Source organism: Parasteatoda tepidariorum, chromosome 6 (genome assembly GCF_982258835.1).
Source record: "Parasteatoda tepidariorum strain Cologne lab strain chromosome 6, Ptep-v5.0, whole genome shotgun sequence".
NCBI classification, from domain to species: Eukaryota; Metazoa; Arthropoda; class Arachnida; order Araneae; family Theridiidae; genus Parasteatoda; species Parasteatoda tepidariorum.
Genome location: NC_141760.1, coordinates 96,283,961 through 96,296,968, shown reverse-complemented (window position 1 = coordinate 96,296,968; position 13,008 = coordinate 96,283,961). Strand labels below are relative to the sequence as shown.

Below are 13,008 nucleotides of genomic sequence, written 5' to 3'. Positions count from 1 at the left end.
GAGTGAATTGAAAAGATGGCTTATCATTATATATCCTGAAGCCTTTCTATTGCTAGTTAATGTACTATTTTAAGAGAATAACACTATCTCTCCTTGTACGCTAAGTCCAAAATTGTCAACTTCGTTATTTTTAAAATCAAACTAAAATAATGTTTATAAAAATGAAATTGGTAGTAGTCGTAACATCTAAGTTAACACTGTTTCTTTTGATAACATTTTAAGTGACCTCTATTGTTGCATAAACCTATCATTAAATATAAAGTTAAATAATAATTATAAATATTTGTTTATTGATTAGTTTATTTTGAGAAACAAGAGTTATCTTCAATTGAGTGTGCTAGTCTTTAAAAAGGCTTCTTTTTCTTTTTTAACATCCAAAAGAAATATAATAAAATTATCGTTTTATTAAAAATATCGTCTGTCACATTTCTAATGGATTCATTGATTTTCCTCGATAAAAATTTTTTACAACTAGTGATTTTACAGTATTGTTTTTATGTAATTCCCCAATTTAAACATTTTATTTCTAAGTCATCAAAAAGAATAGCAAGCAAGATCACCAAGACAATTATTGAATAAACTCGAAAATTGCATGAAAAAAGAAAACCAAAATATAAAAAAAAGAACGAAATTCAGAGAGAAAGAACAAGTGAAAAATCGTTTTCTATAAAAATTGTTATCATTTGTAACCACAGCCTTGCATGACAAGTCCCCAACATTGTAAGAACAATAAGAGATAAATGAGCAGAAACCAAACAAACACTAAAAAGACATGAAGAGAATTCGTTTTGTTCGGTATTCGGTGGAGTGGAAAAATTTCGAATCAAAGGAGGGAAAAAAGCAGACAAGAATTTTATCGACTTGAGAGGCTGTCGCGTTCTCTCCCTCTTCAAACTTCTCGCAAGAGGGTATTTTCATTCAAATTATTGAAAGAGAGAATGTTGGGAAGGCAGTGGGGACATGGGAACCGGATATGGTGGAATTATAACGAGGAGAAAAGCCATTTTTCGTCACGCGTCAGCTACGTAGACCATTATTGACGGAGTCCACTTGTCAGACTTGTCAGTGAGGCTTGAGAGAGGAAAAGGACGATGTAGATGTTGTTATGCGCCTGCGCACATGGTTATGGAAGAGTTCATTTCTCAGTGCAACTGGGTTGCGTGGGGAATAAGGTCAACGGCTTGTTAAGGAGATTGAAGACTTGATGAGATGATTTCGTTGCGTAGTGAGGTCGAGCTTTGAGATCTTTCCGAATTTTTCGTTTAATTTGTTTTTTGATTGCTGATATTGAACATTTTTGTTGTTTTAGCAAAAAAATAATGCTCGTTTGAAGAAAGACGCTTTGTCAAATCGCTTAGGAATTTTTCCTTTCGTAATTGTTCTTGGTTATTGTTGTATGCAGTTAGTTGAACTTGAATGCTTGATTTATTAATGCGGATCAAATGCTAAGTTTTTTAGTTTTTTTTTTTTATTTAGCGGAATTAAATTAATATCTTAATCGATTGGATGAAATTCTTCAATTCGCTTTGGAAAATTACTATTGCAGCGTGATAGTTTTGCTGTTCAGATTATTTTGACGAATATCAGTCATGGATACTTAATGAATAAAGTTTCAAATTATTTTATTTATGTTTTATGTCTAAAGTACGACTGAATTATACGTTTTCGTCAACGTTTGACATTTTTGTCATTAAATTGGCTTTTTTACGGACAGTATTATCATTTTTTAGTCTTTTCCGTGATTTGAAATTGAAGAAACGTAATTCATGTCGTACATTGTATAGCGTATTCTCCTTTTGTATGTTTTTTTACTTAACTGAATTGAAAATCATCAACCAAAACCATGGAACGTCAAGTTATGCAAGAATTCATTGAAATATATCATAGTGAACAGTCTTTGTGGAAAGTCCGATCCAGCCATTACAACAACAAGACAATCAAAAGTATGGCCTACAGTAGATTGGTTGCAAAACTTCAGGAACTGTATCCCAATGCTGACATAGAGTTAGTCAAAAGAAAAATCAATGCTCTTCGCACCAATTACAGGTAGATATTACTTTCTTTTTTATTATTATTTTAATAATTAAGGTAGGTAGATACTTTAATTACGTCGCCCTAGAGCTGTACAATGGGCTATTGGCGATGGACCGGGAAACATCTCTGAGGATGATCCGAAGACATGGCATCACAATTTTGATCCTCTGCAGAGGAGATGGCTCCCCTACTTTAAGCCAGGCGACCTGCGCGCGAAGTCGAGCGCTTTGCGGTAGAACAGTTTTACGAGAATCGATACCGTGCAACCTCAGTCCCTACGCAGGCTGATCAAAATGGCCAGCTTACTGTCCGCAGCCAGTTGAGCTTGACTCCGCTGTTTTACTGGGAACCGTGTCTTTACAATCAGTCCATTGCGGGACTAATGATTAAGGTCTGTTCTAAACTGTTCCCATAGGTAGAGTTTCACTCGCATTTGCTGTGAGCACTGCTTACTAAAGGAAAAAACTCGCATTCTTAGTCCAATGCAAGCGCTATTGAAACGGTATGCTAAAACTTTTAAATGGCTTACCGTTATTAATTATCTTACAGTTTAATTACTACTTGTCAGGAAGCGAGTTCAATTACTTTGATAGAGCCGTGATGGCTCAGGGGATAGAGCTTTCGCCTTCCAATGAGGAGAACCGGGTTCGAATCCCAGCAATGACTGGTCAATACGAATTCCGCATCCGGCTTGCACCGACCACAGTGCTGACGTAAAATATCCTCAGTGGTAGACGAATCATGGGTTAGAGTCTCCTAGTCGTCTGGCTAACCGTGGAAGGTTTTCGTGGTTCTCCACTCCATGTAACGCAAATGTGGGTTACTACCATCAAAAGTCCTCCATGAAGGTAAATTTCTCCCAAAACCTGATCCAAGAGTATCCTTGTCTTCTGAATTGAGTTCAAAATTACAAGGCTATGGAGTTGAACATTAGTAGTCGTAAACCCAAAATTGGGTCGGCTGTTCAACGACGGGTATAAAATAAAATTACTTTGATGATCCTCCATAAATCCTTTCACATATCTCCAGTGAGGCTGATTGGCCCAAAAGGTGAATGACCTACCGTGAAAATCATTATTAAAATTTGCTGGAAAAAATTATTAAAGATCGTATCATTGAGACATTAATTTAAATGAAACTGATTAATTATAAAACTCAAGTTATGCAGTCAAGAGGATAATCGTTAAATTATTATATGAATGCATTAATTAAAACGAGAATAAAGTTTCTTTGTTTCAATAATGATTTTATTATCTTTTTTTCATTTTAATTGTTGTAATTAATTAGTTAATTTATTTATTTCAAATAAGCAGTTAAGGTCAAATAACCAGTTAAGTTCACATTTAAAATGAAAAAAGTTGGACCCTTAAGACAAAATCCTAAATTTCTTACAGTCCAATTAGTTTTTCAATTCAAAAAACTTAAAAGTCGCATTTTATTGTTATTATTATATAATTGTAGCTTTACCACGTAGCAGTTTTATGTGTCAATTGAGAAAAAAAATCTTCTCTAGTAGTGTCCTATCACGGCATGGTCTGTTAGAGCGTATGGCTTGCACCTTCAAGAAAGATAAATGGCGGATTGGTTTAGTCCTAGTATAAATTTGAGGTATATATCAGCTATTGCACCCTAAATCTGTTACAGCAGCATAATTTCTCCAGGTGCAAAACCTTCGCATTGCATTCCCAGTTTCGAAATTAATTTGAACATTGGTTTTGTCGGCATCGCAGCTTGGTGCACGCCTTTAATTACTAGAGGAAATATATTGGTTTGATCTTGCATGGTTTGACAATGGTTTTGGCCTGCATATGTATTTAGTTATTATTACATATAATTATATATTAAAATTGTGTACTCATTACAAAGATATAAATCCTTTGTCAAGTTGAAGAACTGATAGCACAACTTAGAAAGGGACTTCACGAAGATACATCCCTGTTACGGCAAGATTCTAACCCGCTACCTCCACGCTACACAGTGTTTGGAGGAGTGTTGAGACACGTAACAAAATGAACATTCGGTTATGTCGGAGTTAAATTTCATCCTCATGCGGGATGATGGTTTGAAGAGAGAAGGCATCGTCTCATCTGGTTTGAATCTCATAGCCCATGTTCAACAAAAAATACTAAAAACTGCATAAAATGATGAAATCACTAGGCGAAAAGACAAAAGCCCTCCACAGCGACATAAAAATGTGCAGATTTGTGCCCCGAAATCTGAAAGTTTGCCGAGAAATAGCATACAAGCTTTTATTAAAGTAGGACTCCACAACAAACTGTCAATTAAAATTGATCGGATCTACATCTATAATCTAATATATGCCTATCTATAACCTGAAGAGAGTTGTATCTAACCTAAGGATATGCATTTCGAAATTATTGAAAACTGAAATATGAGTTACTGTATTTCCTATTAAAGTTGTTATCGATTCTGTTACTTAAAAATTTGCATTAAGAAGTGGTAAAAAATTTAAATATGAAGTTCATGGACGTTTTAAATTTTGATTCACTCATTGAGGGCGTTTTTACTATCCCTTTTCCACTCTGTACGTAAACTGTGTTTAAAAAAAGTTCGACCATAATATTACCACCTTAATAATACGGTGCAATTTGCCTGAAACTTTAATAAAGTATTGATTTGAACCATGCTCTCGTTCAAGTTGAACCATACTATAATTCAATTAAGTTTTGATAATATGATTTCCTTCGTTATCTTAATAAAGTTTCATCAAATTTGAAGCTTATCCAACTAGTCAAAACACTCCAAATTTTCAAAGAGATTACATACAAATGAAACATTTTGACCTCAGCGTGTTGGAAAAATTAACATCTACTAATTCTATATGTATTCAGGTTTTTTCCAAATTAATGCATTATTTACTCACTACGTTCAGGAAAGATAATTTGTATATTTGTTTTGGAATATTAATAATGTTTGTAAATTATTATTTCCTTTCACTAAAACGTGACTTACAGACCAGTAAGAATGAGGTAAACGTATGCAACTAACTATATCCGTGATGATCTTCAGAGATAATTAAAAATTTCATCTTAAATTAAAGATTCTGATTGCCTGATTTCCTTAAATTTTTGAAAAATTTTAAAGCGGGACTGAATTTAACAGAACTAAAATCATATGTGAATGACTTGCACTCTGATTCTTTTGCTCATTTTAAAATGTCATAATTGTGTTATTTGTTTATGCTTTGACGAAGTTTTTTTCTCTTCTTTTTTTCTAATTGGAAGCTTTTTCTCTAACTCTTCAGCATATTGAAAACCCATTTTTATTCGACTTTATTATATTTTTTTCCAATAATTATTTACAAAAAGATATTGTGTAAAATACTTGTATATACACAGATTCAAATTGCTTAATTGTTTACCCTCTGAATTTTTTTTTTTTTTTTAATTTTAATGTTAAAGCACGTGTTTGACAATATGTACAAGTTTAACATAAATCTCTTTGATATTATGGTATTACGCAGTGACATCACTATATGATAAAATTTTTAGCCATTGAAAAGAAATTATTTCAAAAGCTTATCTTTAACATATTTTTGTTTCTCTATTTTTTAATTTTTTATTAATTTTTTTTCTTCTGTTTTATGGCGTCAATTCGGCAAGTGACACATTCAAATTGTCAATTTACTCTTTTTGTTTTCTGAAATTGGATACTTGAATGTTGATTGCACCCTTTTCGATATGATTCTGCACAGTGCCTTATTTAGATACTGCTTAGGTACAAATTAGGTAGGCCGGGATAGCCTGGTTGATTGGGCTTTGGGTCCCTGTCCTAGTCCGTGAGTTCGATCCCCACCGGCCGAAGACTCCCCGAATAGTAAATGGCGACAGGTGCACGTTAAATCTGTCAGGTCACAAAGTACTCCGTGTTTCCACAACAAATTGGAGATTGATCTTTCTATGGTTCAGGTCAACATTTTGTGGAGGATCGAATGGATGCATGAATGGGTCCGTTCTATAAACGGGCTGTGACGTGTGTGTGGCTGAAGTTTTATTCTTGGTCACAGATGGCGCCACTGAAAAACAAGAAATGCACCCTCTGCCTTAATTTCGCAGCCTTGCTGGCATTGGAAACAGCGCAAATTAGGTACTGTTGTTAATAATACCGCGAAAATTTTAAAACAGCCTTTGTGAAGCATAGTGTTGTCTTTCGAGTTCACACCATTGAAAATTAAGATTTACTAGAGGATTAAGTCAGTGATGAATAAAAATAATTAAATCTTAAACGAATTGTTGTTATTTTGCATTAATGCACACCAAAATTAAATATAAATTAATTTCTGAAAAGGGATTGAAAGATATATTTATTGATTTAAAAGCGGACAGCTTAAAAACTGATTTTGTTTTTTATACTAAAATACTTCTCTTTGTATGCCAGCTTAAAGATACTCTAGAGCAGTGTTTTCCAAAGTGTGGTACGCGTACCCCCAGGGGTACGGGAACTGTTTAGCGGGGGTACGCGTTCTTATGCAAAATATCTTGCAACAAGCGAAAATTACAAAAAAAAAATTTTTTAAGGCATAGCTAGCCATGAAAATTTACAATTACGTTTTTTTCTGTAGGCTATTTTTTGCAGAGTTAACTGTTAATAATTAGTGGTGTCAACAGCTACTTGTGATTTTTAATTTTTTTGCAATTTTCTTATAGTAAAAAATACATTCATTTTTTATTAATGGTATACAGCGTTACGAAAAATTTAGAAAGGGTACACAAAAGTCATAAGTTTGGGAAACACTGCTCCAGAGATATACAAGATACTTTATTTACTAAGTTCCCTAATAAACGAATTGAAATTTTAAGGTTATTGATTATTTTTTCATTGCATGTAAATAGAAGTGTTGTTTACCTTACATCATATTTTAAATAATTTAATTTTGTTTTTAAACTTTATATTTTTTTTATAGTTCTTAAAAGTTTCTAATATTAAATTTTATTTTTTTTTTTTTTTTCAATTCTGTGTATATCTACGTTAAGAGCGGCGAAAATATAAACACCTAGTATTTTCCTCTCGAGACATTTCAATGAAATATGAAGACTTCTCATGAAGCTGACTATATGGCATATCTTTTCGTAAATCTGATTCTATACGATTATTGAATCATTTTCTCTACCTGAAACCATTAGACGTCTCCCTAATGGAAGTAGCTAAGTGAAGAAGTTTCCGGTTAATGAAACTGCTCTGGCAAAATACAGTATAGGGAGCAATGTTAAGTTCGTTTCTTATCTTAAGGAACTGCAATAAAGGACCTTTCTATAATACTGCCGAGTTAAATGTTGCTTTATTTTCTTCGATTTTTTCTTTTTTTTTTAAATTTATAAAATAGACTTTTTTTTCTAGTTGAACACGAGTCCCTACGATCCCAATGTGCGACAGTCACTTAATCACTCTTGCTTTTTTTTTTTTTTTTTTTTCGCTTTCCCACTCCATTTCTTTCTTTCTTTTTTCGCTTTCTTTCTTTTCTCTCTTTCTTTCTTTTCCTCTTCCATTCTCTTTCTTTCCCTCTCTCTCTTTTTTCCTCTCTATCTTTCTTTAATTTATTTATTTATTTTAATTTGTCGCTAGTAGTGTCCATCCAATTTGATCAGTTTACATTATAATACGTAATGTTTATTGTGACGTTTGGCGTATTTTAACTAAACATAATAGCTATCGGAAAATTTATTTTCGAGAACCAATTCGGCTTATTTACCTGATAATAGTAAAGTAACGAAATGAAACTTTTTAGTTTTTCTTTACTTCTGATAACGATAATATGGTCTGATTTTGAAACTTTTTTTTGTAAAAACTTGTTAAAGCACTATTGTCAATTCTTTTTCTGTCATTTTCGTAAGGAACACGTGATTCATAATTGAGGCTTCAAGCTTAGTCAAAACTTAGTAATTAGCACTGTTAATTAGGCTAATTACTTCATTAATTACAAGCGTCGAAGTGAAACTTTTTTTTATTTTATTATTTATTGCACAAAGAACACATGGTCCAAATTTGGGGGACCGGTCTTGGTAAAAACATGAAATATATCATTATTGTTAATTAGGCTAACTACCCTTAAATATCCCGAAGATTGCTAGATTTCGAAATGATTTTTTTGTGCCCATATACGAGCATCTTTGATACCTTTTTACCACTGCACTGATTACCAAAATACTAGTAGTGCCTCTAATCAAAATTAAACATCAATGATGTCAAAAATAGTATGCAAGCTTTCCACAATTCTCCGTAACAGATAAGTAAATATTATCCATTAATTATGCTTTTCAATATACAAAATTTATTATTTTTATCTTAATTAAATTATTTAGTTTTATAGTAATACGTTTTAAAAGCATAACCATAAACAAAATAAACACGTGGTTTCAGTCATCTTGAGAAATACCGATTTGGTGATGCTAACACGATCACGTTGACCATTTAGATAATCTGTAATGAATGGAAAATAATTAAGTATTGCAGAAACCCGTAATTAGCAACTTTTTATAAGAGCTGCAAGCTAGCAAACAGCACTCATATCTTTAAAATATTCGGCAAAACTAAATCACCAATAGTTTAATTTAATTAATAGTTTAATAGCTTAACTTAATTAATAGTTTAATTTAATAATTTTATTTTAATCTCTTTCATATACTTAAATCAAAACAATGTACAAACATTATGAAGTGTACAAAGTTTGATATTATTCACTTCATGCTGTATGAGATGTAATTAAATTATCTGGCATGAATTATTTTACAGAAAGGAGTTAAGAAAAGTCGAAGCATCTCGTGAAAGAAACAGGTTAACTGGAGAACCAATATACGTTCCTTCACTATGGTACTACGAATTATTCCAATTCATTGGCGATCAAGAAAACGAAGATATTATCGAGGTGTCTGATGGAAGTGGTGTTTTCGATGTCCAGGATGTACTGAGAGTGGACTTTGATGAAAATGTCAACCACTATGAAGGTGAAGATAGTGATGAATTTGAGGAGGAGGTATGCACATATCTTTTTTTTTCTTCTTGGTTTTCACAAAATTTCATCTGTACATTACACGTATGGTAATGTACGTATACACATTACACATCCGTACATTGTACATTAAATAGAATGATGGAGTCTACCAAATGTTGTTTATTTAACCTTATACCAAGCCATCGTAAGATTTTTAAGATAAGATGGTTTTGCCAGATTGCTGCATAATGTTTTCCTACCAAGTTTATTGAAAGACCATATATTTGTTATTTTTCAAAAATCATGTAATCATATTATCTTATCTTTTTTATCATGTTATCTTTAAGGTTGGATGTTAATGGTTGGTTGTGTTTAAGGTTGGATAAACTCCTGTCACAGCCAGGAGTTACTCAGCTCTTCACCCATATTCTCTTAAATCAATTGGGCGGAGGGATACACTAAACCATATCATGTTATCTTACTATATTTATTGATATTCCTGTTATCTTGTTGGATTTTAAAATTATCATGTTGTCCTGTCATCTTTATTGGGCACATTATTGTCGTTTTTCAAGACCCTCTCACCCTATTATTTTACCATGTTTATAGGAAAACCATATTCATACATTTTAGTAGGATCAAATAACAGTGATATACAAAATAACAAAATAAAATAACAAAACTACAAAATAACAGTGATATAAATAATAGGGCGAATATGCAACTTCATCAAATTGTCCTATTGTGCTATTTTAGAGACATTTGCTTCATCAGTTCCGTTGAAACATTTTATCGTGCTCATTACGATAACCTGTCGAACATTTTCAGATTCACTTTATCATTAAATATTACCATGTTTACTGAGAAACCATATCTTTATTACATTGCAGGAGTATAAATTAATCTTATGATATTTATAGATCGACATATCATTATAATTTTGCAAGATCATCTTATCGTATATATTGAGAGACCGAATCCACATCGTCTTGCAACATCATACTAGAATTTCATATTTATTCATATACCATATCCCTATCATCTTACAGGATACTATTTATCATCTGGTGCTTTTTACTGTGTGACTGCAATCAATTAACAGAACCCTTACACAGAACAGTCTCCAATGCCTACTAGATAAATGGAAAAAGAATCGAAAAACTTGATTGGTTTTTATGTTGAAAGAATGTAATTGTGTTTGTGGATATGGAAAATATTTGCCATTTTCTTATGTCATTATCTCATTTGTATTCCACGCATTTGTGATTAAAATTGCAACTTTGTAGTGGGCCAGTTATTATAAGATTTTATTGTTCTTTATTTGGTATGTAACTTAAGTATCAAAATCTGATGGGAATTCATAATATTATACAAGTCGTCCAGCTTCATGCAGATTTCTTGTTAGAAGTAAAAGCAGCTTTCTTTTGGACTTAATAAGCAAACTTGATATAACACTTACTTAGTTTCAAGCAGCGGTCGAAAGTAACGCACTTCAAGCAGTTAAACTACTGAAGTTGTAACTTTTTTTTTCTTAGTTTGTAACGTAGTGGGCTACTTTCTTAAAAAAGTAATGAGATACAAAAAAAACAGTAGTTTATCGCTATTCCTGGAAACTAATTTTAACGATAGTTTAGCAAAGAAAGACGGCTCTAACGTAACTAAAGTTTCGAATTTTACGAAAAATAGATAATTAATCATTTTTAACACGCTTTTACATGTGAATATACACGCGTAAAACATTGATGTTGTTTAAAAGGAAGGGAAAGTATTTTCAGTGTACTTAATTTCTGAAAGGAAAATAAAAAAGCATAAAACAATTTAAAAAATTTCAAGTATTTAATAGTTTCGCATTTCATAAATTAATATTCTCCTACTAGGAAATAAGAAAAAGTTGAAGATCAATTCGAAACAAATAGTTTTGGAATAAAAAACTGTCCCATGCAAACATGAATAAATAATCTATCCATATTATATAAAACGCTAATACGTACGTATGTATGTATGTATCAATAAAACCGATTATATTTCTTTTCTCGCTCTGGCAACAGTTTTCATTTTTAATTGATTGGATTCGGCGCGCAAGAGCACGTAGTGAGCAACCAGATAACAATAACCAGAGTGAGCATTATCAGGTTGTTCAATTCAGATTCAATTAGGAATTAATTAATTAATTGAAGTGAGAATGCTTTAAAAGGCCGCTGTTGAATTGATATTTTTCTACTGGGAGCTACCTAAACGTCTAAAAAACGTTTAAGTGTTTGTATTGAATGCATTGAATTTTTTTATATTGCGCGTTTATTTATGCATTGAATTTTCACGCTTTAAAATGCAGAATATTAGTGAAGCAATATTTGATAATTTATTTTGCTAATATGTTTCTTATTTAGCTAATGTTTTCATTTTTCACCATGTACAATCTAAATAGCTAATATACTTTTTTAAAAGCCAATAAGAACATTGGTAGAATTCTTCTACATAAGTACAATACTACGTCTTTGATGATAAAATACTATGTCTTTGATGATAATATATTATGTCTTTGTGCTAGAACATTGTGTTCATTGGCGAGCGAGCGCAGCGAGCCATGGTTCACGGCGTGAACCACATAGGATTGCATAGCAATTCTCGAGGGTTGGCGAGCGTTAGCGAGCAGGGGGCGGAGCCTCCTAGTTCTTAATTAATTCTCTCACATTTTATGTAAGTTCGTCTCTTTAAAGTAGTGAAGTAGTTACTACAATTCCATAGTAGTTTTTAGACACTACATTTTTAAAAAAAGGTAGTTGTTAGTTACATTTGTAACAAAATAGTTGTTGTAGTAAACTACAAAAATAATGTAATTTTTCCGACCACTGGTCTCAAGAGAGGAAGTAGTCTGCTATATCTTTAAATTTAGATGAGATTCTTTCACTGTTTAAAAATCACGGCGCAATAGTGTATTGTTTATAAACTATAATAAAGTTCTTTCTTCCTAAATTTAACCTATTTTTTCCTTCCAGTTCCAGGTTTCCAGTCCCGAAGGAAGTTCCAAAAATGCGATGACAAACGGAAATATGCGCCAAATCATGAGTTATGACAATCCCCCACCACCTAAAAGACGACGTAATGTTTATAAGAGCGAAGATAAAAGACATTTACAGCGAACACTTCAGCAATCAGCCGATAAGTTAGATGGACACGAAATGTTTGGTCGATATGTTGCCTCACGTTTACGGACAATGGACCCAAGCATGCAGACACTTTCTGAAAGGTTAATTTCCGAAGTACTCTTCAGAGGACAAATGGGACTTTTGGGTAGAAACACTTGTATTAGTGACGATGATTTACCGATACATCCAATCAAAATTGAAGAATGAGTGAAAGATTTTGACTCTGAACAAAACATAACTATGTTTTTGGTAATAAATGGGACTTAAACGTAGAGGCATCTTTTATGTGATAATATCTTGCTTGTATACTTGTTTTAAAAAAATGTACTTATTCCAGGAATTCTCCTTTTAAGAACAAATTAAAGATCTGTTGTTCATAATGACTGACAAACATCTGTTGTTCATAATGACTTGCTTTTGAAAATTCAGGGTTTTATTTAAATGGAAAATAGTTTTACTTAAATGGCCACTGGAGAGCTAACGGTCAGATATGAACTAGATGCTAACGGTCAGACATCAAGGCGTAGGGTGAGGAATGGAAGAGAAATTCGGAGAGAATAAAATAATGTATAAAATACGTCATGAAACTGAAAATACTAGTTAAATTAATTAAAATATAATTAATTTTAAAATCAAGATGTGACTAGAAGGCTAATTCTTTTATTTATTTCATTTTATTTTGGATATTGTTTTTAGTTAAATTATTAATAACAAACATTTATCTAAGAATTTAACACGTTGAATGCCATGGGGGTGACCGGTGACCGTCCCTGAATTTGTTCGTAGCGCCACGGGGGTCACCGGTGACCGGTGAAGCCAAGATTATTAGAAACACATAATTCGAGTAAATTTTTAATCTTTTTTATATTATTATCGTTT

The 13,008-nt window shown here is 32.3% G+C and overlaps 1 protein-coding gene across 1 annotated transcript; it reads left to right on the top strand.

Moving 5' to 3' along the window:
• Positions 1–797: 797 nt before the first annotated feature.
• On the top strand, positions 798–12,509 carry LOC107453394 (uncharacterized). Its single transcript, XM_016070215.5, has 3 exons — positions 798–2,046; positions 8,785–9,025; positions 11,980–12,509. Exons 1-3 carry the CDS (start codon positions 1,844–1,846, stop codon positions 12,334–12,336), a joined length of 801 nt encoding a protein of 266 aa, XP_015925701.1. The 5' UTR covers positions 798–1,843; the 3' UTR covers positions 12,337–12,509.
• The last annotated feature ends 499 nt before the right edge of the window (positions 12,510–13,008 follow it).

What these genes read in the sequence shown, in the direction of transcription:
- LOC107453394 (XM_016070215.5), top strand. Translation starts at nt 1,844, where the DNA reads ATGGAACGTCAAGTTATGCAAGAATTCATTGAAATATATCATAGTGAA. An exon ending in GCTCTTCGCACCAATTACAG is followed by an intron (nt 2,047 to 8,784) that starts GTAGATATTACT and finishes ATTATTTTACAG; the next exon opens with AAAGGAGTTAAGAAAAGTCG. An exon ending in GTGATGAATTTGAGGAGGAG is followed by an intron (nt 9,026 to 11,979) that starts GTATGCACATAT and finishes TTTTCCTTCCAG; the next exon opens with TTCCAGGTTTCCAGTCCCGA.